The following is a 27,972-nucleotide window of genomic DNA, read 5'->3' on the forward strand; positions in this document are numbered from 1 at the left end:
TAAAATTTGAACTAAATGGTTGTCACAAACTCACAATACTTGATAGTTGATACACTATGAAGTTGAAATTTGAACCAGGTTTTTAGGTACTGCGTAAAATTTATGTTCGCGTGTGTTACATGAAATTTATTTGAATTATGAGTATTTTAGTATTCTATAATAGGGAAGATTCAAATAACGTGACGACAATTTTAGAGGAAAAAACGATGTGATTAGAGGTGGACACGCGTCAGGCTGTGTAGGTCCATCTGTCGGTCCGATTCTACGTGCCTCGTGCCTTAACGGGCCTTGTCTAGATTGAGGCCAATGCACGACCTGTCCCATATGCCTGCGAGTCTGCGACGTATCATGTCATGCAAATGGGTTGCCTTACTAATTTTAAGATTTTTTCGTTAATTGCTTAAAAAAATCAGTGTACCGATGTGCGAGTGGGGTCGTGTTGTGCTCGTGCCAAAATTTTAAAATGTTGTCCATGCACCCATGAATGACCAATGACCCATCATCGTGCCTCACGTGATGCGTCGGGTATACAACGGGCTTGTGTCATGCAGGATCAAACGTGTTGGGCTCGGACAAACCACGTGCTAGTCCGGCCCATGCCCAGCTCTATATGTGATCGAAATTCAAATTTTCATGTGTTGAGCCCCTTTTATTTTGTTGCCATGTTACCGTAAGAGTTATGGACAGTACCAATCCTTAACAAACCTTCACACTCTGTTTTTTTGCGCAAGAGATGTCAATTTCCCGCGTATTTCAATTCAACAAATTGGGGACCTTCAGAAACTCTCAAATTCAGCTCAGTTTTTCAACAATTTCAAGGAGAAAACCCCAATCAAAACCTCAAAATACCCAGAAACCTCGTCTTAAGAAACAGACAATTTCGAAAAAAGATGATAATGGTTCTCTTTTCAGGGAGATCACTGAGATTCTGGGGGCTGGAAATCTTGCTCTTAGTAAAATCCCATCTGGGGTTTCAATCCCTGATGAAAAGGCTGTAGATTTTGCTGGAGTTGGGGGTTGCACACTAGGTGTTTGTGAAAATGCTCAGGAGAAAATTGAGGGTGAAAAAAGTGAAGAGGTTTTTGTTAGGAGAGATGATAAAGTGGGAGACTTGACTGGAAATAATGATAACAGTGCTGTTGTACAGAAGATAACAGAGATTGTAAGGCAGAGCAATGCAGGGTTTTCAATGGAGCAACGGTTGGAGGATTCGAGCTGTGAAATTAGTCCTGACATTGTTGTAAAGGTGTTAAAGAGGTGCTTTAAAGTGCCACATTTAGCTAACAGGTTTTTCAGTTGGGTAAAGTTGAAGAATGGGAGTTGTCTTACCACTGAAAGTTACAACACCATGTTGTATTTGGCAGGGGAAACGAAAGAGTTTGAATTGGTTGAGAGGTTGGTGGAGGAAATGGAGAATTTTAGTTGTGAGAAAGACATTAAAACTTGGACCATTCAACTCATGCATTATGGAAATGCAAAGTTGGTTGGTAAAGCTTTGATGATCTTCGAAAAGATGAAAAGATTAGGTTTTGAACCCGATGAAGAAGCTTACGTATGCTTAATTCGTGTACTCTGTCAATCTAGGAAAGGAGAAGTTGCATTGGAGTTTTACAAAGAAATGGTTCAAAAGGGTTTCAACCCTGATATTAGACTGTACACAATGCTACTCAATAGTCTTGCTGGTTATGGAGATATTGATGGAGTTTACCTAATTGCAAATGACATGATTAGTATCTCTCAAAATCCTGAACATGATGTTTATTCCTGTGTTTTAAAGAGCTTTTGTATGTCAGAACGAATTACAGAAGCTTTGGAGTTGATTCGTGATCTTAAGACTAAGAACATGACTTTAAACTCTGAGTACTTTGAAATCCTGGTGAGGGGACTTTGTAAGGCGCGTAGGATGGAAGATGCTTTGGAGATTGTTGAAATTATGAAGAAAAGAAATGTTGTTAATGAGGTGGTTTATGGAGCTTTGATAAACGGATACTTGAGAAAAAACGATTTTTCTAGGGCTTTGGATTTGTTCAATGAGATAAAGGAAGCTGGTATTACACCCTTAACTTCAACATACACAGTGTTGATGCAGCATTTCTTTATCTTGAATGAGTATGAGAAGGGTTGTGCTCTTTATGATGAGATGCTTGATCGAGGGGTGAAGCTTGATTCCGTGGCTTACACAGCAATTATTGCAGGTCATGCACACCATAACTCTATTTCTTCTGCTTGGAAAGTATTCAAAAGAATGGAAGATGATGGAATTAGAGCCACACAAAAATGTTACTTAGTTTTCATCAAGGAACTTTGTAGGAGTTCAAATACTGATGAAATAATCAAGGTTTTGTACCGAATGCAGGATAAGAAGACTAAAATTGGGAAGGAAATTGGCAACTGTGTTTTATCTTATTTGGAGAGGAAAAGGGAAACTAAAAAAGTGGAAGAGGTGAAGAAGATACTGAATTGTTATGGGAATTACTGTGAAGAAGTTGAAGAATCTGTAAATGATTCTTCAGAGAATGAGGTGCATAATCTAGAGAAGAACAATGTTGAACCAAATGAGGACTATTTGTTGTCAGATCTGCACAAAATCTGTGCTATTTTGTCATCATCAACAAATGGTTGGTATGATATGCAGAAAGCTTTAGAGGAGTTCCAAATTCGTTATACACCAAATCTCGTGATTGAGATCCTACGCATTAGCAGTTATTATGGTTATGCTGCACTACAATTCTTCTCATGGGTTCGAAACCAGCCTGGTTACAGACACACAACAGAATCTTACAACATGGCAATGAAAGTAGCTGGTAAAGGTAAAGATTTCAAACACATGAGAAATCTGTTTTTTGAAATGCAAAGAAACGGTTGTTTAGTAACACCTGATACATGGACAATCATGATATTGCTGTATGGTCGAGTCGGATTGACTGATATCGCGTTGAAAAACTTCAATGAAATGAAAGTTACTGGTTTAAAACCAACAGTAAGTACTTACAAGTACTTAATCATGTCTTTTTGTGGGAGAAAAGGTAGAAAGTTAGATGAAGCTATCAACCTTTTTACTGAGATGATTAGCTCTGGATTAATCCCAGACAAAGAGTTAATTGAAGTTTGTTTTGATTGTTTCTGTCAAGCTGGTAAATTAGAAGATGCAAAAAACTGTTTGGAATATCTGCAAAAAGTTGGTTATACTAAGCCTTTGAGCTATTCCCTACTTATTAGGGCTCTTTTTAAGAGAGGAAAAGTAGAAGAAGCTTTATCTTTAGCAAATGAGGTTAAAGAAGAGCGGTCTATACTTGACCGTTACATCTATGGAAGCCTAATTCACGGTCTGTTACAGACCGGACAATTAGAACAGGCGGTTTCTAAAATAGAATCCATGAAACAATCAGGTGTTCTTCCTACTGTTCATGTTTATACATCACTAATCTCTCATTTCTGTAGGGAAAAACAGATGTGTAAAGCACTTGACATGTTTAACACAATGTGGAAAGATGGGTGTTACCCTAATGTGGTTACATATACAGCATTATTACACGGGTTTATAACCGTGCAGAAGTTTGAGGATGCTCGGAAATTGTTCATGAGGATGAGACTGAAAGGGCCATTCCCGGATTTCAAGGCTTACTCGATGATGCTCACGAGTTTTTGTGAGACGGGAAGGTCTGAAGTTGGGATGCAGTTGTTATCTGAAATGTTGGATGATGCTATTGTACCTAGTACTGTTAATTTTCGAACTGTTTTTTTCGGGTTGAATAGAGAAGGTAAGCAACAATTAGCTCAAAGAGTTATGCAACTAAAGCATTCTGTTGCAAGTAAAAGGAAATTCTCAACATCATAGTGACCAAATGATGAAATGAAGGCATGAAGCTTTGTTGATATTTGTCAATTGGAATTGTACTACATGGATATTGAATGTAGGCCCTGTTCGGCAAAACTAGCGGTTAGCTGTAAATGGATGGAATCTACTTCCATGCTAATCAACAAGCTATTCATATTTTCTACTCCATTGTGTATCCTGTTGCTCATTTTTGGAATTTTTGGTATCATATTGACTTACATTCTGATGGACCTAGATCATTGTTGAGTGTTGACCTAGTTTTAAAATTCGAATTCTTAGTCGACTTTTTTAGGGTCACAATTTCTAGAGTACTCTGCGTATATTTGTAGTATCATAAAACTTTATTTGTATCCTTTTACTGATACAAGTTTTCACTTGTGTTGTGAAAGTATTTGTAGAAAAATCACAAGAATATGTAATGAAATTATATTCAAATTTGAGCTCATCGTGGATATGATATTCGAGGTAAAATTGGGCCTTTGCTTGCTCCAGAGGGGTAGGATTTCCTCCATCAAGTGATAGCAAGTTCAAGACTTTATGCTTTTAGGTAAGCTTTTGCATCCACCCACCATTCAAGGTACCTTTGACCGGATGTGTCGAGTATTTCAAAATCTCGGTTTGGTAGTGAGAGCAAGCTCGTGTCGATAACGTGTTGTGCTATAAAAGATCCAGAGAGAATATTAGGTTACTTGAGTATTAAGTTGTGGAGTGAAGTTATGCATATTTAATCACCGGAAAACACGAATCTATAGTGTCGGGTGAATTGTTGCTCAGTGATACATTTTATCAGTGCGAGAGGGCATGCCATAAGCCGTACAAAGCTCGAGTGCAATGTCTAATCGAGTGTATAGGTTGGGTCGATTATGTTTCCTAATTTACTTATCATATTTAACACAGAGCTCCAGTATGATGTCTAATTACTTATGCTTTCTGACGCGTATACATCATCTTGAATTATTATTAAGCACTGTTTCAAAAAAATTCTTTTTTTTTCAAATCACATTTGGTAATAACTCCATGAAATTCAAGTCTCAATTTGATTTTTGACATCATCAAAATCAATCTATCACAAAACCTCCCAAAAATCTCTCCTTTTCTTCTATTCCTCTCCATTCTTGTTCTTCCCCTTCAACAAAAATTGAGCAGACAAAATGTTGAGCAGGGCATCTTACTCTCATCACCATCTACCCTCCATCACATTTGCATCATCATCTTCATCACTTCCCTTTTCTGCATTTAGACTCTCTTTCAATTTATCCACATTTTCTCTCTCCTCTAAACACCCTCAAAAGCTTCAATTTGAAAACTTCCGATTTTACAATTCTTCTTCAACTTTCACCAATAAATTCAATCCTGCAAGGTGTTTTGATCGAAATTCTAGCATACCCAGTTCGATTTTGAGTGTTTCACCACTTTCTGGCTGCTTCAGCTCATCCCCAACTATGATGGGTCGTCCTTCTTTCAAAGGTATAATCCTTGTTCTTCGCTTTTCTTGAATTTTGATTTTTTTATGCACCCAGTTAATTATTGTCGTATTTATTTGTGTAATTAAATTATTTGCTATAGTGGTTATACTGTTAAATTAATTAATTCGCAATTTTGTATTCTCAGTTTTCGAAATGGGTTAGTAGATTTGTTGTTGTTGACATTTTAGGGTTTTTGAGCCATCCAAGGTTTACATTTGATCACCCCAAACACAAATTGAAAAAAAAAAGTTGTAGATTTTAGCAATTGGGTTCATTGTAAGGAAACACTGATTATGCTTTATCCCTAAATGTCCACATTTAATCTTCTTGTTCTTGGTTTTATCTGGTGAATTACATCAGACTTGCCTGAGTTGAGTGAGGTCTCATTGGTGTATCGGTATTGCGATGCCAGAATTACAGAAACCTTTGTGTATTGTATCAATGTTACTAAGAATTGGCTACAAGAATCAAACAATAATTTGTATACAGGAGTCGGTGTCTCGGCCATTGTTATATAAATTTGCATGTTTATGGTTTGAATTGAAGTGTAAATGACTATATGTCCATTTCCATACCCACAGTATTGAGGTGATACGAGTAAGGATAAAGATGATGTTAGCGAGGAGTTGAGGAAGATAAATGTCATTATTTGGCTACATAGTCTAGCTTTTGTGATGTAATCTGGAATTGAAGTGTAAATGTCCATTTTTATGTACATTCGCATGTGTTATGGTTTGAAATGAAGTGTAAACGTTCAATTTCATACCATAAGGCCATATTGGAGTATTGAGTTGATACAAATATATATGTGTTTGTTTGGCTCCTACTTTTGCTATATAGTCTATCTTTTGTGGTGTAATCTGAGTTGATTCCGAGTTGATGGTTTTCGAATGCAATTGATTTCAATACAGCGTTTTCAACCGGAAGTAGCTCTGGTGGCAATAGGGAAATACTGGTGCAACACTTGCTTGTCAAAGAAAATGACCTTAACCTTTTAGTGGAACTTCAGAAAAGGATTGCAGGAGGTATTCTTCAGTTGAAAGTAGTTGTCCAAGTGATTGTTGATGTTGACGTGATTGATGAGTTTATGCTAAGATCTTGTTGTTGTATTCCAGGTGAGGATTTAAGTGATCTTGCTGTGGAACACTCTATTTGCCCGTCAAAACAAGAGGGCGGGTCACTTGGTTGGGTCAACAAAGGACAAATGGTATGCTAATTTGTTTAATCACTTGTTTGTTGGAAAGTATTCAGATTAGTTGTTGTAATACGATATATTTCTCAAAGAATTGGAGCCTTCAATTATGAGTTTTTAATTGGTTCCTCACGGCTAAAGATGGATGTGGCCCGACCCGGCACATGCATGAAAAAACACGGCCCGACACGAGCACGAAGTCGTGGGCCGCATTTTTTTTGGAAAAAGCACGACAAGGCACGACACGACTTCACTCAACCCGGCACGACAAAGCACGCTAAATTAAGTAAAATTAGGCTTAGGCATGACGGTCCGTCACGACATCCTGTGGGCTTAGGCCAGGCCTGGGCCACATTTTGAACTTTTCGGCCCGGTACGATATAGAATGGGTTTGGTGTGGGCCCGGTCCAGCCCACCGCCATCTTTACTCACGATTCACACCCTTTTTATCCAATGTTTGAAAGCTATTAACACTTTTCTGTTTGGAGAAATATTTTCATGTATCTGAATGTTTCTTTTGGAGAAAGCTTATTATGTTTCTGAATATAAGCTGATTTAAATCTTCCTTCTCAAACCAGGTACCAGAGTTTGAAGAAGCTGCATTTTCTGCACCATTAGACAAAGTTGTAAGATGTAAAACAAAGTTTGGATGGCACTTGCTGCAAGTCGTATCCGAGAGGTTAATCACATCTAAATATTTACTTAATTAAAGCTCTAAAAAGTTGCTGATTTACTCTCTTGACTTAGTTACCTTTTGATTGTCAACATTGCTTTAGGGAAGGGTCGTTGCTTGGTGAAGTTCAAGTAAGTGAGCTGCAGGAGAAAATGCAGGATCCCGATTTCACAGAAAAGGCACAGTTGATCGATGTTCGAGAGCCAGAAGAAATGTACGTGTTTTTCCTGCTGCTCTTTTTGATGAATTTATGTTTTACAGATTGATTATTCCTCCTGCTCTCCGTGTTCTTTTTCATTTTTACAATGCCCATAAAACTTCATTATAGATTTATGATGTTAGTTATACACAAAGGTGTCAACATGTCACAGAAAAATGTGAGGCAGTGATGTGCTGAAATTTAGAAATGAAGTTTGTGTCTTGAACTTCTTTCCACAATTAAGGGGGTAATGTGAAGTTTGAATTGAGCTTGTAAGTTCAGAAGATATATCTGCTCACAAGATAATGTATTTTGAAGTCTCTTTATCAAGGCAACTTGTTTGAGCTGTTTTTGTGATGAATGGTTTGTGCCGTTTGTCTATGAGGTTGGCATGTAGTTTATAGTCTAGGCCGTTTAGGACCCTAGGCTAAAGCACCTTCCTGAAATGCCAATCTCCTCTACTGTCATTAAGGGGAAATGAGGAAGATAACCTGTTGACATGGAACAACGTTTTTGTTTTGGCATCTTATTGGAATCCCATCACACTCGTCTTTTCCGTATTTGTAAAGAACTAAGGCTCCGTTTGGTTTGCTGTAAAACGTTTTCGGTGTAAAATGATTTTCCATGGAAAACATTTTCCAACGAAAAACACAATTCCAAACTAGTTTTCCTTTGTTTGGTTCCTTAAAAGAAAATGGGAGAAGATGGTGAAGATTGAGGGGAAGAAAGGAGAGGGATGTAAGGAGGAAAGGTGGAAAATTGTTTTCCATCCCTTACCATACCAAACAACGTAAAATGATTGAAAATGAGAAAATCGTTTTCCATGAAAACGTTTTACACCCTACCAAACAGAGCTTAAAGATGCTTAGGTTTGTATATTCCCTGTTAATTGTTGTGTTGAAAACTGGAGAGAGCAATGACCTGCAACTGTTGAAACAAAACTTTATTTCACATTTACTTGTAAAACCAATGAATAATATTACCTTGGTACCTTCAATTTTCAGTCTTTCACTTCTCTTCGGTGCTTATAGCTGTCCCGCACATGGTTATTAAAATCGCGATTCAAATCGTAGAATCGTAAAATAGTCAGCGATTCGATTTACGATTCTACACAATTCTACACTTTTTTCTTGACTAGCGAAAACCTCGTAAATTTAAATCACGTTGAGAAAGTTATTAATAGATAAATATGGTTAATTATTGCTAATTTAGATATTAAACAACTATATATTTCAATTATTAATTTTTTTACCTATAATATAAGCATTTTAAATGAATTTTGAAAATAAAATCTTGATTATCTTGTTCTACGATTCGATTCTAAGTGTTCCTTCCGATTCAAAGTAGAATCGCGATTTTGATAACCTTGGTCCCGCATACTTCGAATTTTTGGGTTAATTGACAACTTCGATATATTATCTGCAGTGCCAAAGCATCTTTACCAGGTTTTCAAGTTCTTCCTCTTCAGCAATTTGGAACATGGGGACCCGAGATTACGACCAAGTTCGATCCACAACAAGACACTTATGTTATGGTTAGTATTAGTACTCCATTTTCATACACAAGTACACTTCATAATTTTTTTTTCTTTTTCTGTCTACTGTTCTAATATTGCTACTGGATTCAGTGTCACCATGGAATGCGATCAATGCAGGTTGCCAGATGGTTACAGACACAAGTAAACTCCTCTTTTTTATACTCCGATACTCGCTTACATTTCTTTATTACTTATCTGTTTAAAATACCGATGCAAATAGTTTCAACTTTCAAACACCGTGCAGATAATTATGTGCATTGCTTTATTGATATTAGACATTCATTTTTGGAATTGAGGGATTGGGCTATTTTGGTGTGATTCTCAATTGATAATGAAGTCACAATTTGATTTTGACAACCAATGAAGTCTTGACCTAGATGTGATCAAAATTCGGGCCGAGCCGGGCTTCCACACAAAAAAACGTGCCTAAACCCATTAATTTGGTGCGGGATTTACGGGCCAAAACGGGTTTTCTTGGGTCGGGCTGGGTTTTGGTGTAAAAAATGCATATTTTATGCTACCCAACACTTTTCGGGTTGGGTCGGACTGGGCTATAGATGATCAGGTCAAGACTCTTGACCTAGTGGTTAAGATTGAGGGTCTGTGTAGGTCACAGCCTCACATGTTCTAAACCCCCTACCCCATTTGTAATTTGTATTGTCCTTTTAGCTCAGTTTGATTGTCTATATGGCTTATAGTTATACAGTCTCAGCCATTATATGCTTATTTTCCACTTAAACCATCATCTTTTTGGCTGCTGGTATTTAAGTTGTTTTTTTTTCTTCCTTTTTTCGTGCTATTAATTTTGGAGTTGTATTAATCGAGTTTCTGATCTGGGTATTTCTTGTTCAGGGCTTCAAGAAAGTGTTCAATATAACCGGAGGAATTCACGCGTATGCTGTGAACGTCGATCCTTCTGTTCCAACCTATTAAAAAACTCAGTATCAGTATCACCACCAATATAGCAGCAGCATTTTGTTATGGACCTCCATTTTTGCTTCCCATTACCTTGATATGCTGATAAGTGCCATTTTTTTTTATAGAGTTGTAATGTCAGATGGTTTTTCGATCGATTTTCATGAATGGTTTGGAAAATTATAAGGTGCAAGTTTTGTGTTATCAGGAGAAAAATATTTATCATTCCCAAAATAGAAAAAACAGAGAAAATATATTAAATAAAAACCTATAAAATTAAATAATTGTTTGATATTTGACAAAACAAACAGGTAAAAAAAAAAAAATGGTAGATTTCCCGCGAAATTCTCCCTTTACTAAAATTTAATCTCAAAAATAAAATTGTCATCTTTTTTCTCCTACAATTTCTCTGCATCAACCTCTTGTTTTTTTCCCTTGCAAATTCTGTTTGAATCCAACCTGTATCTTCCTTTTACTTTCAATACGCTTTCTCTCTCCTCTAATCTTTCGTTTTCCCCCTTCAAAAAACCCATTTCCCCTTATCATTCCCTCACCCCCCACCCTCGAAAAAAAAAGATAAAGAAATAAAAACACACCTCCATTTTTGTTTTCTCCCAAATCTGAACCCTGTTTCTAAAAACATCCATTATTCTCTCTTTTTTCTTGTTTTTCTCCCATGGGCAATTGTTGCCCTCGAGGCAACACCGCCCCTAACGAACCCCTCGACAATCAAAAGGGTGCCACCACAACCTCCGGCAACAACAATGCTGCTGGTGCTAGCCCTCACAAACCGGATGCTTCCCCTAAGCCCATCGCTTCCCCCTCCGCCACCAAAAACTCCAAGTCGACCCAAGTTGGGACTGTCTTAGGCCGACCTATGGAGGATGTCAAGGCGACATATAACTTCGGGAAGGAGCTAGGTCGGGGCCAGTTTGGGGTGACCCATTTGATTACAAACAAGGCAACGGGGGAGCTATTCGCTTGTAAGACCATTGCAAAACGAAAACTGGTGAATAAGGAAGATATCGAAGATGTTAGGAGAGAAGTTCAGATTATGCATCATTTAACAGGACAACCAAACATTGTTGAGCTTAAGGGCGCCTATGAAGACAAGCATTCTGTACATTTGATCATGGAGCTTTGCGCCGGTGGGGAACTCTTTGATCGAATCATTGCGAAGGGTCACTTTACTGAACGCGCTGCTGCTTCCTTGCTTCGGACCATTGTTCAAATCGTTCATACTTGCCATTCTATGGGTGTTATTCACCGTGATCTGAAGCCTGAAAATTTCCTCCTTCTGAATAAGGATGAGAATTCTCCACTTAAGGCTACTGATTTTGGTCTTTCTGTCTTTTACAAGTCAGGTAAATATATCTTAAGGGTCATGTTTGCTCCATCTAGAATAGGGATGGATATGGTTCGGGTTCGGATAAGGTGGAGCATCAACCCGCATCCATCCGCTCCACCCACATTCCGTCCATACATCCCGCGAGTGAATAAGGTGATATTTGGATGAAAAATATTAACAATTAAAAAATTACCACATAATAATATGCATAATAATTAACCCCAAAAAAAAAAAGCTTATATATCAACATTTTTTTTCCAGACACATAATTATTTCTCATTACGCACATTTATAACCAAAAAAATTCAACAGATGTTAACCTTAACAAATAATGGGTTTACCAACACCTTTTATTTACAAAAATGAATATACTTCATATATGGGTGACGGATAGGGTGATGGATAACAAAAAAATCACATTTATCCATTACTTGTTTCTCATCCATTTAATTATAGTTTTCATGCGTTTAATTATAACGGGTGACCGGATTATTGCAGGTGATACATTCAAGGACATTGTAGGGAGTGCATATTACATTGCACCAGAAGTCTTGAAGAGAAAATATGGTCCAGAAGTTGATATTTGGAGTGTTGGGGTCATGTTATACATTCTTTTATGTGGTGTTCCTCCTTTCTGGGCTGGTAATTTTTTACCAATATATTTCCTTTTCCCCTCTCATTTACCCTATGTTACTCTTACTCTTTATTTTATCTCAAATATTCGTTTCGGATCCTAAACACTCAGACATGAGTACGAACATTGAACACTGCATTTTAGACCAAAATCATGAAGCTTTTTCCACAAAATAACGAGTCGGACACTTGAACACGTACTAGGCCCGACCCAAGTTAATAAGAAGCCCTGTGCCAAATTTGTTAATATTACAAAAATGGGCCCCTATAATTTTTCATATTTGGTCTATTTCACTTAAAAAGTTACAGACTTCTTGTTGTAGCTAGGCTGTTGTAGGACCCGTACTTTGTTGTACGACTATTCATAGAAAATTATTACTCAGGCCTTTTGAACTTGGGGCCCTCTTCTGCGTCCCACTTTGAACATGTATACGACCTGCCCTGACACGTACCCTGTTCAACATGGATAACCGAGTCCGAGAACCCTAGCTTTTATGTGCCATTTAGATGCACAGATTGTAATATCAATTTTCTGTTTTTATTTTTACCAGAAACCGAACATGGTATATTCAATGCTATCTTAAGAGCTCATATTGACTTCACAAGCGATCCATGGCCATCAATTTCACCTCAGGCAAAAGATCTTGTTAGGAGGATGTTGAACTCTGATCCTAAACAAAGGCTTACTGCTTATCAAGTTCTTAGTAAGTTACTAGGAAATCATTACGTATACTATCTCCCATCTCACATTACTCGTTACACTTACTTCTGCAACACAACGTTTTTAGGTAATAATTAGTTGTGGGGCCGTTCCTAATTTGAAAGTGTAACGGGTAATGTGAGACGATGAAAAAAGGAAAGTGTAACAAGTAATTAGGGTTTTGCGCTGATCGGTTTATCCGTAGACCATTTTACCTTGAATCCTAACGAATTTTCGGGTTTTTTCTATGTTAGATCATCCATGGATTAAGGAGGATGGAGAGGCTCCTGATACTCCTCTTGACAATGCTGTCCTTGATAGGTTGAAACAGTTTAAGGCAATGAACAATTTCAAAAAAGTTGCTCTAAGGGTTAGTACATTCTTCCCCTAAACGTAGTTTTCAGTTTTCTGTTGACGATTTCAGAATTAAGCGGAACTTGTATAAGGAAGAAAATTTTCGAGTTAATTACTCCATCTGTTTCTGAATACTTGCAACAGTTTGACTTTTGCGCTATTCATACATATATTTTCACCATATTTTCTTACTAATATATAAAAATCAAATGTTATTGTGTAATACGTTGTTAGGTTATTGCTGGATGTCTATCGGAGGAAGAAATCATGGGACTAAAAGAGATGTTTAAGAGCATGGATGCGGACAATAGTGGGAGTATAACTCTTGAAGAGCTAAAGCAAGGCATGCAAAAGCAAGGGACTAAGTTATCTGAGTTTGAGGTGAAGCAGTTGATGGAAGCTGTGAGTATTCTTTTGTGTCTAAACTCGTGCATCTATGAAATCCTTACACGAAAATGAGAAGAATGAACTTTGAATCACTTAAAACGGTTAAGAAATGAAAGAGATATCATATTTCTTTTGCATGTCCTAAACTCGTGAATATATACACATATACATGCTAAACTTCCCCAAAAAATCGAATCTAAATGTTCATTGAACAACAACAGGCGGATGCAGATGGAAACGGAACTATAGACTATGAGGAGTTTATCACAGCAACAATGCACATGAACAGAATGGACAGAGAAGAGCACTTGTATACCGCGTTCCAGTACTTTGACAAAGACAAGAGCGGGTAATTTATAATTTTCTACTAAAACAGACACCAGGAATGACACATGTTACTTCCTGACGCAAAATTTTCACATCTTAAACTTTGTTTGTTATCTCAGGTACATCACAATGGAAGAGCTAGAACAAGCTCTACAACAGTATGGTATGTATGATGGAAGGGACATTAAGGAAATCGTTTCTGAAGTGGATAATGATAATGTAAGTTAAATTACACAAATTCACAACAGCAACAAAAAAATATCATTGATCATGTTTACTTCTTGAGAATTCAATACATAACTCGACCAAAATATGTTTTTTTTGTAGGATGGTCGAATAAACTACGATGAATTTGTGGCTATGATGAGGAAAGGGATTCCGGAGACAGGAAATCTGAAGAAAAGACGTAGTATGGTATTATAAGAGATGCGTGTTATCAGTGATTGAGCTCGCTCTTCATTCTTTCGTTAAAAAAACCTTCGGAGAAGTCGTTGATTGTATAAAATCTCTAGCGTATATTGAATGTTTGAGCCAAAGAAATTGGGGGTGGGGGGGCTAAGAACAAGAAGAAGAAAAGCTCGTGGGCGGTCTTGTAGCCCGCCCATGGGGGGTGTTGTTCGGGTGCTGCTTTCGTTTCTTTGGTCCTTTTTTATATATGTCCTGTGCAAAGTGTATACTAGTGTTGCATCTAACTCTTTTGTAAGTAATGCTTAGGACTTGGCTTCCTCTATTCTTTGTTGTCATTATCATATATTCATTTTCTTCCAAGTACTTAGGATCTTTATTCATTATTTCATGCTTCATCTTTACATTACGAAGGATTTTTTTTCATTCCCAAAGGTTGGATTCGAACCCCCAACTAATTGGTTAAGAGATAAAATGAACAATCACTACAGCAAGATCAGCTTGCAGCCTATTTGTTGTCGAAGTATCAATGAGAAAGCACCAATTTTAAGGAATCGAAATATCGCCTTTTTTCCATTAATGTTTTAGCAAGAATGTGATACAAACATTACAATACATTTTTTTTTTTTCTAGGGTGGCAATATGCTCACCTCCATGCCTTGCCCTACATTCCTTAGGGTGGCAATTTTTTTTACCCTTAACATAATTTTTACCTTGGTGGAGGAGGGTGATATAAACCATACTTAAGAAAATAACTAAATAATTAATTAACTTAGATATCAAGGATGGGCCGAAAAGTAGGCCAAGAGGCCCACAAGAGGAGCATTAATGTATGTTGTGGGCTCAGACTCTTGAAAGTAAGGCCTAGAATCCGGGAATGCATCCGTGACGTTAGGCCCGCCAACAACCGCACCAACGAGCTTATTCGGGTTAGGATTAGGGCTAAGGAAATATCGAGAGCCCGCTTTACAACCAATATGGGCCGGATGAACATGGACCGATGGTAGTGAGCTTCCCCTGTGGTGTATCCTTTGTGGATATCGTGGTCCATAGCCCACCATGTATGACATCCTTATTGGATTATCCCCTAGTATGTAATTCACCTGCCATAAACATCCCAAAAGAAGAAAAATAAGTTAAAACAATGTAAAGAAAATTATTTCATGCCCTAGATAATATTAGTATTTATGTACCGATAACGATTTTAACGATTAAAAGACGCTGATAAACATAAAAGTAGAAAGTTACATCCAAAAAAAAAAAAACAGAGGAAGTATGATTCAATAGAACACCGATGAGTACGTTAAGGAATATCTAACCACGTTACATTTTCCAAGATTGGTGTTGCTATATTAAAATTCGCAAGAGGTTGACGAAGCTAAAAAAGGGTATCCTGAGCAATTATATTGGATGGTGTATCTTCCTATATATACTTCCTCCGTTCTTTTTAGTTGACACATTTTGAGTTTCAATTATGTTGAGGATCTGATACAGAAAACACCTCCTCCCATGCGAAAAAAAATTGATTTCATGTGTTTCTAAAATAGCAATGGTTGTGCAATCTACATATGTACTCGACTACTCGTTCTTATGATGAGAAGTTGGGCTAATGTGACGAACAGTTGTTGAGGATCTCAATGGCCAGGGTGGGCCAGGAACCCCCGAACGAAAAATTTATTATTGTACTTTTAGTTCCATCCCTCTAAAACTGTATATCTCATACTATGTTGCTTAATTTTTCTATTAACATAAATACTTTAAACTGTTCAAGATCCTACACTGGCTCACAATAAATTTATGAACTAGTGGGTGTAGTGATGCAAACAAAGTTCCAAATTTGAAGGGCAATATATAAAAAAAGTCAAAAAAGAAATCCGTTGTGATGTGATAAAAGTGTCCTTAAAAATCAAAGTGGGTGTACACATACATTTGGGGCAGATAGTACATTATTAGTACACTGTACACCCCTACACCATAAGGGAAGAAGATAGATGCCTTGACTTTGCAAGATTATCATTGGATTTATTGTTCTGTCTACCATTTTCCACTCCCAAAATTATTCTCCCATGTGGGACCAACTATAATTATTGTAAGTGAAACATGTGATACTATTTATTATTCATGTAAATTTTTTCTATGGTACTAATTATTTTTACGATTTTACATAAGTTTGACTCGACCTATAATTTTAGTGATGGACTGGATTCACTAACTTAACTTTGTAGGGATGGTAGCTAGTCTCTTTTAAAAGTACTTCGTACGGGAAAATTTGTCACATGTATAGTAGTTCATTGTCGTTAGTCGATCCTTAATCTAACTGGTTTTAAAAGGATTAATTAGTTCGTGTTGGCCCTGAACTCAAATATTTTGTGTCATGCCAATTACAAGTTTATAATGGTTCTCCGGCCTTACCTCTTTAATTGATTACAATGCGTCTTGTATAAGTAAAAACTACATCTATATGTTATGTTAGCTGGACTATTCATTTTATCTCAAATACCCGTGCCAGATCCTTAACACTCGAACGTGAGAACCGACACTTCGACATTTCAATTTAGACCAAAATCAAGCAATTTTTTTACAAAATTTTCATTTCGAATACTTAAACATACATCCCCTGACCAATATGAATAACCGAGTCCAGATAACATAATTTATAATAATTCACTCCGTATACGCTACAGTTGAACTCATCATTTTATCTCAAATACTCGTGTTAGATCCTCAACACTCGAACATAAGTATCGACACTTGCACACTTCATTTTTTACCAGAATCATGCAATTTTTTTCACAAAATAGTCATTTTTAAACATACGTACATCCATATCCAATATGAATATGCATAAAATGTAACGGTAATGTTATTGTATGGTTTATATCATTGGTCCCCCAAAATTAGATTATGGTACTCCATATAAATATATGATGATATATGATGGTGACAATATAATGGGAAGAAAAAAATTTACCTGACGTTTGGCAAATTGTTTTAAGAGGGCAGAAGAAGCTACAATTCCGCCACATGGCACTTGGTGATTGGAGTGGCTTAGATAGTTAGAGTATGCTAGAAGTAGGAAAGACAAAGACGTTACATGCTGCATGTTACTCCCTCCTGCCTTGAAGATCAGTCCTCCTACCAATTTCAATTTCAATTTCAATTTCAATTTCAATTTCGATCAGTTTTGTATTTCGTAAATGGTTTTATTTTTAATATACGTATGTTTTAACTCTATTTTATAAAGATCTTTACAGTTACTATTTAAATAAATACTCTCTCCGTCCCTTAATACTCGCACCGGTTTGACAGGTGCGGACTTTAAGATACTTGAATTGACTTATTAATTTAATGGGTGGTACTGTAGATGATAGTGTGGTATTTTTTTTAATATAGTTAGTCGAAAATGTGTAAGGGGTGGGGAGTGGTGAGTGGGGGGTGTGAATTTTTAAATGTTTTTTTGTAGGGAGTATGGGTGTAGGTGGGTTAGTAGGTAAGTGCGAGAAATAATATAATATTGGTAAAAAAATTCATTTATAGAAGCGGTGCAAGTATTAAAGGACGGCCCGAAAAGGAAAGCGGTGCGAGTATTAAGGGACGGAGGGAGTATTAAGATAAAAGTAGAAAAATTGGTTAAATATAATAATATATGGATAAAGTAAGAGAAATGTGTAAAAATATGAGTGGTTGGAAGAAGAAAAAATGAATAAATTAAGAGAAAGTGAGTGGAAAATTGTAAATATTGTGGGGGTAAGAAGGGTAAGGTAGTAAATTTTCATGTCAAACTGTAGAATAAAGCAAAGTGTAAAGAAAATTATGAAACAGACTAAAACGGAAAGTGTAAAGATCATTTTAAAACGGAGATAGTACAACTTAATTACGGGTTACGATCATTACCTGGAGAGTATTGGACTTGTGGATGAGCAACTCCGGGAATTACAGAGCATATGAAGTCGTCCGCGTTGTTCTTAAAACTTCTCAAGTCCTCAGCTCTGCCCATCAACACTTCCTATAATCAACCATCACACAACCGCGCTCTCATGTTAATTAAACTTTTTTTTTTATCGTGATTAAATTAATAACTATAAAAAGTACTACCTCCGTTTCAATAAGAGATGACGATAATAATTAACTTTACATTTATTATTTTTATTTAATATGGAGAATTGATAACACAATGTTAAATGAATTAGGTCAAACATAGCTATAAGTATATGAAAGCAGAAGGTAATGGCCAGAATGGGAAGTTCTGCAATTTTCTCACTGTGTTTTTCAGCCTTATGGCACATGCATCTGCCCACTTATATTTCACTACTATTTCCACATATTTTACAAATAATATTTAATAAAATAATTTTCAAATAAGAAAAATAAAAAATTTGGATTTTGGATATAATAAAAAAAAATTGCAGCAAATGCATGTATCACAAATTCACACACATATAATAGTGTATTGGTTCAATCAAGCAAGGATAACTCACGTTAGTCCTTTTTATTTTCTTATCGAAAACAAAACTGAGCACTTTCTTTTCTTTTCTTTTTAATATAAATTACTGGCTTTTTTTAGGAATTTTTTGAGCCATAAAATACTCCCTCCGTCCCGGAATATTTGACATGTTTTCCTTATCGGGCCGTCCCTTAATACTTGACCTGTTTCTAAAAATGGAAATATTCTAACAATATTATATTATGTCTCCACAAATTCTTATTTACAATAGGTGTACAATAAATATTGTACACCGGAGTAAAAGTTAATTCAAAAGGCTTAAAAGTTAAGCCTATATAAGTAAAAGTTATCTATTTTTCGGTTATAATTTTTTTCATTTTAGTAAAACTTATTTCTTCAAAATAACTAATAATGTATAAAATTAATCATTTAACCCTTTAAAATATTTATCTATCAAATTTTTTTTTACTAATATAAAAGTTAATCAAAACTAGGTTAAAGTTACAAAAAAAGGTTAAAGTTAGCTTGGTGTACAATAAATTTATTGTACACCTTGTGCGCACAAGACCTTTTGTTATTTCTTACTCCACCCCTATTAACCCACCTACTCCCTACTCCATACAAAAAATAATTAAAAATTCAACCCCTACTCTCCCCCAACCCCACCTCTTAACCCACCTCCCACTAACTACATTAAAATAATACCCCACTATCAACTACTACCTATTAAATTAAATAAGTCAATTCAAATCCCTTAAACTCTGTACCGGTCAAACCGGGTCGAGTATTCCGGGGCGGAGGAAGTATTAAATTCTATGAAAATCGACCTTATTATAATATAATACGTTTAAAGTTAAGCAGATCGAGCAAAGTTACAAGAACCGGGAATAAAAATAAACGAATCGTATAAGCTTTTGTGTTGCAAGTGAGTAATCATATACAGAATATCGATCTTTACTATTGTGACAAATCCTATTGTGACAAATCTTTCGCATGCTTAAAGAAAGAGGAAATCAATTATGTACATTTGTGGATCATTATCTAAGCCTTCACATGTTTAAAGAATCAAAAACTTTTTTTGGGAAAACTATAAAAAATAACATTTCAGAAGAAAACACCAAAATAATGTGAAAACTTCAAAATCCAGCCTGTACATAACAAGTCATTATTCTTTGCCAAGTAAGATTTTATACACTAAGATCTAAAATCAATATTTAATTACTCTTTCGGTTCCTTATTGTTTGTCCCGTATATCAGAAACACTCTGTTAAAAATTGGGCTGAATATAATTGAGAAAGGCAAAGTAGTGGGATCATAATCATTTTTAGTAATGAGACAATATTTAGAGAACGACCAAAATAATGAATGGGGTAAATTAACGAAAAGATACATATATTCTTCTCCTCCGACATGACTATAATAATCTAAGGTTCGCGGTAATTGGATAAACAAATGGGTCGGACCCCACAAAGTAGTGGGAATTATGATCATTTTTTAGTAACTGTTCACTTTTTCGGGAACGAATCAAAACGACAAATGGAGCAAATAAAAAGAGACGAGAGAATATGTTCATATATTCTTCTGCTCCGACATGATTATAATAATCTAAGATTAGTAGTAATTGGATAACATATGGGTCGGAGTGTCGGACCCACAAAAGAATTGTAGCCCATAAAATTCCCAAACCCCAAGGCCCAAATCCAACATGATCAGATATTCCACAAGCACGTGATTGGCTAAGAGTGGGACCCACTCACTCATATAATGTGGACCCCACTAAATTTAGTCACAGGACAAGAAGAATAATGTCTCATTGCATTAGGACAAACAATTCCGTAGGTCCAGCTAAGATTTTTTGGATTATCATAATTTAATCCCGTTTTAATTTACTGTTTATTAACGTGATTTTAACATTTTAATCATTGTACGGAGTATTTAGGTACAAAGTACGGAGACCAATTATTTGTTGGTTCAGTGGTGATTGGGGCAGAACTTGGTAGGAAGGACCTGCGTTCGATCCTCCATAACAATAATTGGGAGGGGACTGGAACTTATCCATCCAGAACTCGCCCCGAATCCGGATTAGCCCTAAGGGTGGGTGCTAACACCAAAAAAAATGTATAAAGTACGGAGTATTAGATATTTTGTGGCTAAGGTGCGTTTTATTTACCTGATCGATATGTTGTATTTAGATTGAATAGTCATTTATCTTTGGGATAGTTCTTATGCTAATAATGCCATTTTTACCGTGTTTAATTATAGTATTAATGGGATTACAGAGTACAAAATATCGTGTGTGTGAAAAGTCTTAGATATTTCGTAGTGTGTTTTATAATTAATTTACCTGAACGATATTTCGTACTTGGCAAGTTCTCATGTCAAACTTGTCTTATCTGAATTTAACTGAACTTGTAAGAACTTATTTTCTGTGAAATATGTGAAAATAATATGAACAGAGCCGAATTTAAATCATTTTACCAAATTTTAAAGGTACAGAAATAATGGTGTGTACGGAATTCGATTCATTAATACGGAATAATATTTTTTAAAAAGGATAATTGAGGTCGAATGTCTTTAATCAAGTAGGTGTCGGCTGATTAAAATACTGAATTAGCAGAGTGGGGAAGAGAACGTACAAGAAGTACCATTTGCACCATGAATTATTGACAGATTTTTTGAACTTTATAGAAAAAATAAAGTTAAATAAACTTTTTTATGTTGTTTGATTAGCTTAATATTAGGAAATTAAAGACCAATGATTTGTAGCTCTTAATTTAATGTATTTTCTAATGTCGATTTAAATTAACATGCATGATAAATCACATATCGATTGATAGATAGTACATTATTTATGTTGTTTGATTAGCTTAATATTAGGAAATTAAAGACTAATGATTTATAACTCTTAACTTAATACATTTTTTAAATTGATAACACATGACAAATCACATGTCGATTGAAATTAACAAGCATGTCAAATCACATGTCGACAGATTGATGGAGTACTCCGTATTATTTATGGTGTTTGGTTTATCTTATTATTTTTTTACTTTTATCTCTTTATATACGACTCGATCAATTAAAAAGACAAAAACCGGTTAATCCCATGTTGAAAGATTGATGGAGTACTCCGTATTATTTATATTGTTTGATTTATCTTAGTAATTTTTTTATTTTTATCTCTTTATATACGACTCGATCAATTAAAAAGACGAAAAAGGGTTATAATAAATTAAGTAAAAAGAATAAATACCTTGGAAATGAGGACATTAATCCCAGCATGCTTATTATCCCATCCAAATTCATTAATGGTATCTCCAGCTCTTAATATCACCTCGTTCCTCACTATGTATTCTCTGTATCTGCGCCTCCTTGTGGCCTTGTGCAACCATGCTGCCCCCCATAACAACTCGTCCTATTAATCAAATACGTAGAATCAGTTGCGGATTTTGAACAGTTTTGTGAAAAGTCAGTAGAAAAAGAATTAACAAATATAATACGGAGTATGAGATTTATACAATTATACTCAAAATTGTAGCTAATTTTAAACAATTACACTCAAATTTCAGGGACGAAACTAAATCAGTTGCGGATCTTGAACAGTTTTGTGAAGGGTCAGTAAAAGAATTAACAATATAATACTTCGTATGAGATTATACAATTATACTCAAAATTATAGCTAGATGCCTAGATTTAAGCTTCGTTCTATTCGATTTATTTTGACTGAACTTATATTATCTGAAAAAAAAACTAATTTTGTATGAAATAAACTTATTTGTGTGTGAAAATGTCTGGAAAAAAAACTTATTTTCTCTGAACTTAACTAAACCTATCTGAACTTATCTGAACTTAACTGAAGTTATCTGAAATTATTTTGTATGAAATAAGTCAAATAAGTCGGACATAACAGAACCTTATACAATTACACTCAAATTTCAGGGACGAAACTAAAAATACACTATAAATTTTTTTTGCCTGAAGGAGCTTGTTGTAAGAAAGATCCGCCATCACGGGAAATATTTCCGTCTTAGTTTAATCGTCACATTTTTAGTTTGAATTATTCTATCAAGGTGATTACATGACAATTAACATTGAATTTCATCAAGAAAAACAACAATTTTTTTTAAAAAAAAGTCAAGAAAAACAGGATTTTTATCAACACTTTGTTCTATGCAACGTTATAATGTTTTAACTTGGGAAGTCCAAAAAACAAACAGAAAAAACGGGAAAAAGAGTTATTCACATGTACTCCCTCCGTTCCGGAATACTTGATCTGTTTTCCTTATCGGGCCGTCCCTTAATACTTGACCTGTTTCTAAAAATGGAAATATTCTAACAATATTATATTATTTCTCACTCCACCCCTATTATCCCACCCACCTCCTACTCCATACAAAAACTAATTAAAAATTCAACCCCTACTCTCCCCCAACCCCACCCCTTTACACATTTCCCACTAACTACATTAAAATAATACCCCACTATCAACTACTACCTATTAAATTAAATAAGTCAATTCAAGTCTCTTAAACTCTGTGCCGATCAAACCGGGTCGAGTATTCCGGAATGGAGGGAGTATGAAAAACAAAGGGCATGGGACAACAAAGTTACCTGGTATCCGTTATTATCACAGTAAAACGGGCAAACTGCTCTTTTTAGGCTCGAACTATATGCTCCTCGGTATTTGTCTGCAAACTCGAACACCTATTTTAAACATCAAATCCAACCATTGTTATTAAGTATTACATTAAGCATACAGGTTTATTATATACTCGGGTGTACTATACAGGTAAAAAAGTCAAACATTCTAACATGCACGTAGCTATAGATAGCACGTGTCAATGTGTCATGCATTTGCCACCGTGACAATTGTATAGATACGCGTTCGGGTGTTACAAATAGAAACCATTATTATTACGGAGTATTACATCTAATACAGTTTTACTATATACACTCGGGTATACTGTGCACGTAAAGGAAAACAAACACACTAACATGTACGTAGCTAGAGATAACACGTGTCACTGTGTCATGCACTTGCCACTTTGACAATTGTATAGATACGTGTTTGGGTGTATAGTAAAATGCAATTTAGTTTAGCTACATATATATAGAAACCTTTGTTATTACGACGTACTCCCTCTGTCCCGAAATACTTGACCTGTTTTCCTTATCGGGCCGTCCCTTAATACTTGACCTGTTTCTAAAAATGGAAATATTCTAACAATATTATATTGTTTCTCACTCCACCCCTATTAACCCACCTACCCCTATTCCATACAAAAAATAATTAAAAATTCAACCCCTACTCTCATTTCTCACTAACTACATTAAAATAATACCCCACTATCAACTACTACCTATTAAATTAAGTAATTCAATTCAAGTCCCTTAAACTCTGTGCCGGTCAAACCGGGTCGAGTATTCCGGGACGGAGGGAGTATTATATCTAACACACAGTTATACTATACAATCGGAATTACTGTACACGTAAAGGAAATAACACGTGTCAATATGTCATGCACTCGCCAGTACGCCACCGTGACAATTGTTTAGATACGTGTTCGGGTGCATAATAATTATGCTTTTTAGTTTACCTACATATAGAAACAATTGTATTTTTCCTCCTTAATTAACGGCCATGACAAAAAAAAATTAAAAAATCCCAAAAACAAAACAAAAAAAAAAGAGAAAACAAGCCGTTGATTACGCGCCAAAGTAATTCCTATTCTCCTGGCTCTGTTTTTTTCTTTAACTTGTCCTTTTTTTTTTTTGTCTGTTTTATGTTCAACTAATTTTATGCAACGTATCTTTACGCGCAAATGAGCCACTAGGTCAACGTACATTACAAACGGGAAGAGAAATTTAAATCTGTAATATATCGTACTTTTATACAGATGGAAGGAAAATTCGAACCTGTAATATATCGTACTTGTATACAGACTCTGAATCTTAATCAGTAGGCGAAGAAATTATTGGTACTTTTATGTATTGGTGAGTTTATGGTAGTAGGCATGTAGCATTGAGTAAGCTTTACTCAAATGGAAAAAAGTTATTATGACACTATTTATGTGCACTCCTAATTAATTTCTGACACTAATTAATTTGATTGATTATTGCGTATGATTATATGATTATCATGTTGTCCTTTTAACTAATTACTCAGTATCATTTTGCTACATATGAAAAACAAGTTATTTAAAGACGACAATTATTTAGGAACAAAAAAGTAACAAGAATATACTTACTTTGACGGCCCGACTAAGGAGCAAACGAGAATAAGCACGATCACGAGACCGGAACACAATCGATGCCGCCGCCAACGCCGCGGCGGTCTCCCCGGCAACGTCGGACCCGGGGTGGTTACGATCAATCGCGTAGACGCTACGCGAGGTGTCCATATCCTCGGGCCGTTCCCAACAATTGTGGTCGGAGTACGGGTCACCGACCTGTACGTACATGACATTCGGCACCTCGGCCGTGGCTTTTAAGAGGTAGTCGGTTCCCCAACGCACCGTCTTCAGCGCGTGGGAGAGCTCACCCCTCATGTTTCGACCGAAATCGATCACGCTCCATGATAGGAGCGTGACACTAAACGCCATTGGGAATCCGAACTTTATATTGTCCCCCGCATCATAGTATCCTCCTGTCAAATCTCTCTGTAATTGGAAAAAAAGTCCGTTAATTTCCGTTACAAGCAAGTGAACCTCACGCTCTTATACCGCGAGTCAGAAATACAATACAAGTACAAATTACAAATAGATAATGGGAGATTCGGACATGTGACACATCGTACACAAAACCTCAATACTTCGTACGTAGCATTAGATTTTATTACAAAATGTTTCTCTTATTCCATTTTGACTTTTTCATTATTGGTCATACTATCCTGCTGACTCAGATATAACATAACTCTAGCACATACGATATTTTTCATCTAGGATAACGTAAACATATCCCCTATTTGTTTCTTAAAAGATTAAGTTAATTACTCCGTATGATTTAACATTGATAATTATAATTAATCCAACATTCTATGAAGCTTTATTGGTCAATTACTTTCAAACAAAATTAAAATCATTGGTTAATTAACAAAACAATATTTAATTTCCTCTTTATATATATATATTTTCTGTGATAACAACAAGAAAAACAAAAGGTCATGTGCGCACAAGGTGTACAATAAATTTATTGTACACCAAGATAACTTTAACTCTTTTTTTGTAACTTTAACCTAGTTTTGATTAACTTTTATGTTAGTAAAAAAAATTGATAGATAAATATTTTAAAGGGTTAAATGATTAATTTTATACATTATTAGTTATTTTGAAGGAATAAGTTTTACTAAAATGAAAAAATTTATCAGTGAAAAATAGATAACTTTTACATATATATGCTTAACTTTTAAGCATTTTGAGTTAACTTTTACTCTATTGTAAATAAGAATTTGTGCAAGAAAAATTACACAATCACCCATTATTAACAAAACAATATTTAATCTCATATTTTAATGTGGCTAGATGGGATACTCGTGGTAGTACCTAATACGGTCATACTTTGATTAAACTCATTTTCACAAAATATAACTCTCCCTTATATATTATTTTGGTGAAACTTGATTTGCAATAATTTTTTTCTAAAATAAAAATAAATAATGAAAACTAAACCACTCCGTATGTATTTTACATATTACTCCGTAGCACATAATGTTTTTTTATTTTAATTTTTGGGTTTATTTTGGCGCGAATAAGCCACGAGGACGACGGGGATGAAATCGATCACAGAATCACGTGAAATCGAGATAAAAACTCTAACCAACTGAACTATATTCACTTATTTTTGGTAAACTAATATCGAGAAAAATTAATGATTTTTCAAAAGAGAAATTATTCCTTACAAAAATCACATTCTTAATTTCTTATAGCACAACATATTACATGCATTGTTATAAATTCAGTTCTTTGAATAAAATATTTCGCATTAATAATATAATTTGAACTAGTAACGTAACAACTAAGAGCGAGTAAGAAAGATGAACATACACCGACAGAGTGACCGTCGCGTAGGGCGGAGTCACGGCGCCAACGAAGGCGTTGATCGGCGGGGAGTTTACCGGAGCGTTGGCCTTCGAAGAATAGGAGACTCTTCCTAAGAGCATCCATGTAATTATGTTGCTGCGCAAAACAGAGGGAGGAGAGAGACAGTAGAGAGAAGAAGAATAACACAACGAGGAGAGAGAAAGTAGAATTCTTCGCCATTTTTGTTGAATTGGAGGAGAGAGAAAGAGATAGAGAGAGAGAAGTGAAATGAAGAAGAAGAAGTGGTGGTGTTTATATAGTGGTGAGGAAAAACAGAGGAGTTATGGTGTAAGTGTATAAAGGTAGTGGTGTTTCATTGGATTCTTGTAAGAAAAAGTATGGTTTTTTTTTTCCTGCGGTGGACACGTGGTTTAACGTGAGTGGATATGGTTCAACATTACTGTTTTGGTTGACTGTTACTATTGTTTCTTTGACTTTTTTTTTTGGTTGGGTTTTGAGTTGGGGTTTATTTGGGTTTAAGTTGGGTAATTCTTGATACGATTCGATAATTTAACTCGAAACTGATATGAAGGTTTGAAGTTGTTAAGAGAAATTTGAACACGTTCTGAAAGGTTGAAGTTACTGAGAGAAGTTTAAACCTAGACCTAAACCGAGTGACCTGAATTCGATTCGATTTGATCCATTAATCATATTTTTGTAATAATGACATGTTTTTACATTATTTCCGGTAATTTTTTTGGCACAAACGAAACAAAACTCGAACCTGGATAATTGACCCGAATTGACTGTTACTATTGTTTCTTTGACTTTTTTGTTGGGTTTTGAGTTGGGTTCATTTGTGTTTAAGTTGGGCAATCCTTGATACGATCCGATAACCCAACTCGAAACTGATATGAAAGTTGAAGTCGTTGAGAGAAATTTGAATCCGAGCCTGAATCGGATGACCTGAATTCGACTCGGTTTGGCCCATTTATCATTTTTGTGTTGTAATGTCAAGTCTTTACATATTTTTATAGGCACAATCGAAATCAAACCCGAACTTGACCAATTGACCAGAATTGTCACCCTTATGAGTACTCTGTTTTTTTGGTTAATCAATTAGTTGCCATTGCGTATACGAGCATGTTCGTCCGGTTGTCTAGTACATACTACGTATACAATTATGTGAGTAAGGCGCATTACAAGTTGTTCGTTCTGTTGTCTAGCTAGTACATACTACGTATAAAATTATGTGAGTAAGGCGCATTACAAGTTGTTCGTTCTGTTGTCTAGTACATACTACGTATAATCAAGGTTGTTTTTGTTGCTCTTTTTGCCATTTTGGGCTATACTACCTTCGTCCCTTAATACTCGACCTGTTTTGACCGGACACGCTTGCCAATGCACAACTTTGACCACCAATTTATTTAACTACATATTATAAAAATTTATAAAAATATTAATATTTTAAAAATATATATTAAGATGAAACCAACAATATATTATATACTAACATTTGTTTTCATATATTAGAAA

At 35.5% G+C, this 27,972-nt stretch overlaps 4 protein-coding genes across 4 annotated transcripts; 3 read left to right on the plus strand and 1 right to left on the minus strand.

The window, feature by feature from the left end:
• Window positions 1-548: 548 nt before the first annotated feature.
• Window positions 549-4,733, plus strand: LOC110783320 (putative pentatricopeptide repeat-containing protein At5g06400, mitochondrial). Its single transcript, XM_021987645.2, has one exon. The coding sequence runs from the start codon at window positions 734-736 to the stop codon at window positions 3,836-3,838; it is 3,105 nt and encodes a 1,034-aa protein (XP_021843337.2). The 5' UTR covers window positions 549-733; the 3' UTR covers window positions 3,839-4,733.
• Window positions 4,734-4,871: 138 nt separating this feature from the next.
• LOC110783325 (rhodanese-like/PpiC domain-containing protein 12, chloroplastic) lies at window positions 4,872-10,024 on the plus strand. Its single transcript, XM_021987652.2, has 8 exons — window positions 4,872-5,305; window positions 6,216-6,329; window positions 6,420-6,511; window positions 7,075-7,175; window positions 7,273-7,383; window positions 8,794-8,902; window positions 8,996-9,046; window positions 9,758-10,024. Exons 1-8 carry the CDS (start codon window positions 4,990-4,992, stop codon window positions 9,836-9,838), a joined length of 975 nt encoding a protein of 324 aa, XP_021843344.1. The 5' UTR covers window positions 4,872-4,989; the 3' UTR covers window positions 9,839-10,024.
• A 218-nt stretch (window positions 10,025-10,242) lies between these two features.
• On the plus strand, window positions 10,243-14,340 carry LOC110783236 (calcium-dependent protein kinase 17). Its single transcript, XM_021987547.2, has 8 exons — window positions 10,243-11,184; window positions 11,667-11,810; window positions 12,353-12,505; window positions 12,756-12,871; window positions 13,090-13,257; window positions 13,464-13,591; window positions 13,689-13,788; window positions 13,897-14,340. The coding sequence occupies exons 1-8, from the start codon at window positions 10,497-10,499 to the stop codon at window positions 13,990-13,992; spliced, it is 1,593 nt and encodes a 530-aa protein (XP_021843239.1). The 5' UTR covers window positions 10,243-10,496; the 3' UTR covers window positions 13,993-14,340.
• Window positions 14,341-14,518: 178 nt separating this feature from the next.
• Window positions 14,519-26,741, minus strand: LOC110783326 (endoglucanase 8). Its single transcript, XM_021987653.2, has 7 exons — window positions 26,461-26,741; window positions 24,667-25,077; window positions 23,030-23,122; window positions 21,672-21,833; window positions 17,869-17,980; window positions 16,946-17,109; window positions 14,519-15,077 (listed from the first exon to the last, which is right to left on the minus strand). The coding sequence occupies exons 1-7, from the start codon at window positions 26,674-26,676 to the stop codon at window positions 14,754-14,756; spliced, it is 1,482 nt and encodes a 493-aa protein (XP_021843345.1). The 5' UTR covers window positions 26,677-26,741; the 3' UTR covers window positions 14,519-14,753.
• Window positions 26,742-27,972: the final 1,231 nt, after the last annotated feature.

The sequence above is a fragment of the Spinacia oleracea genome, chromosome 4 (assembly GCF_020520425.1).
Source record: "Spinacia oleracea cultivar Varoflay chromosome 4, BTI_SOV_V1, whole genome shotgun sequence".
NCBI lineage: Eukaryota > Viridiplantae > Streptophyta > Magnoliopsida > Caryophyllales > Amaranthaceae > Spinacia > Spinacia oleracea.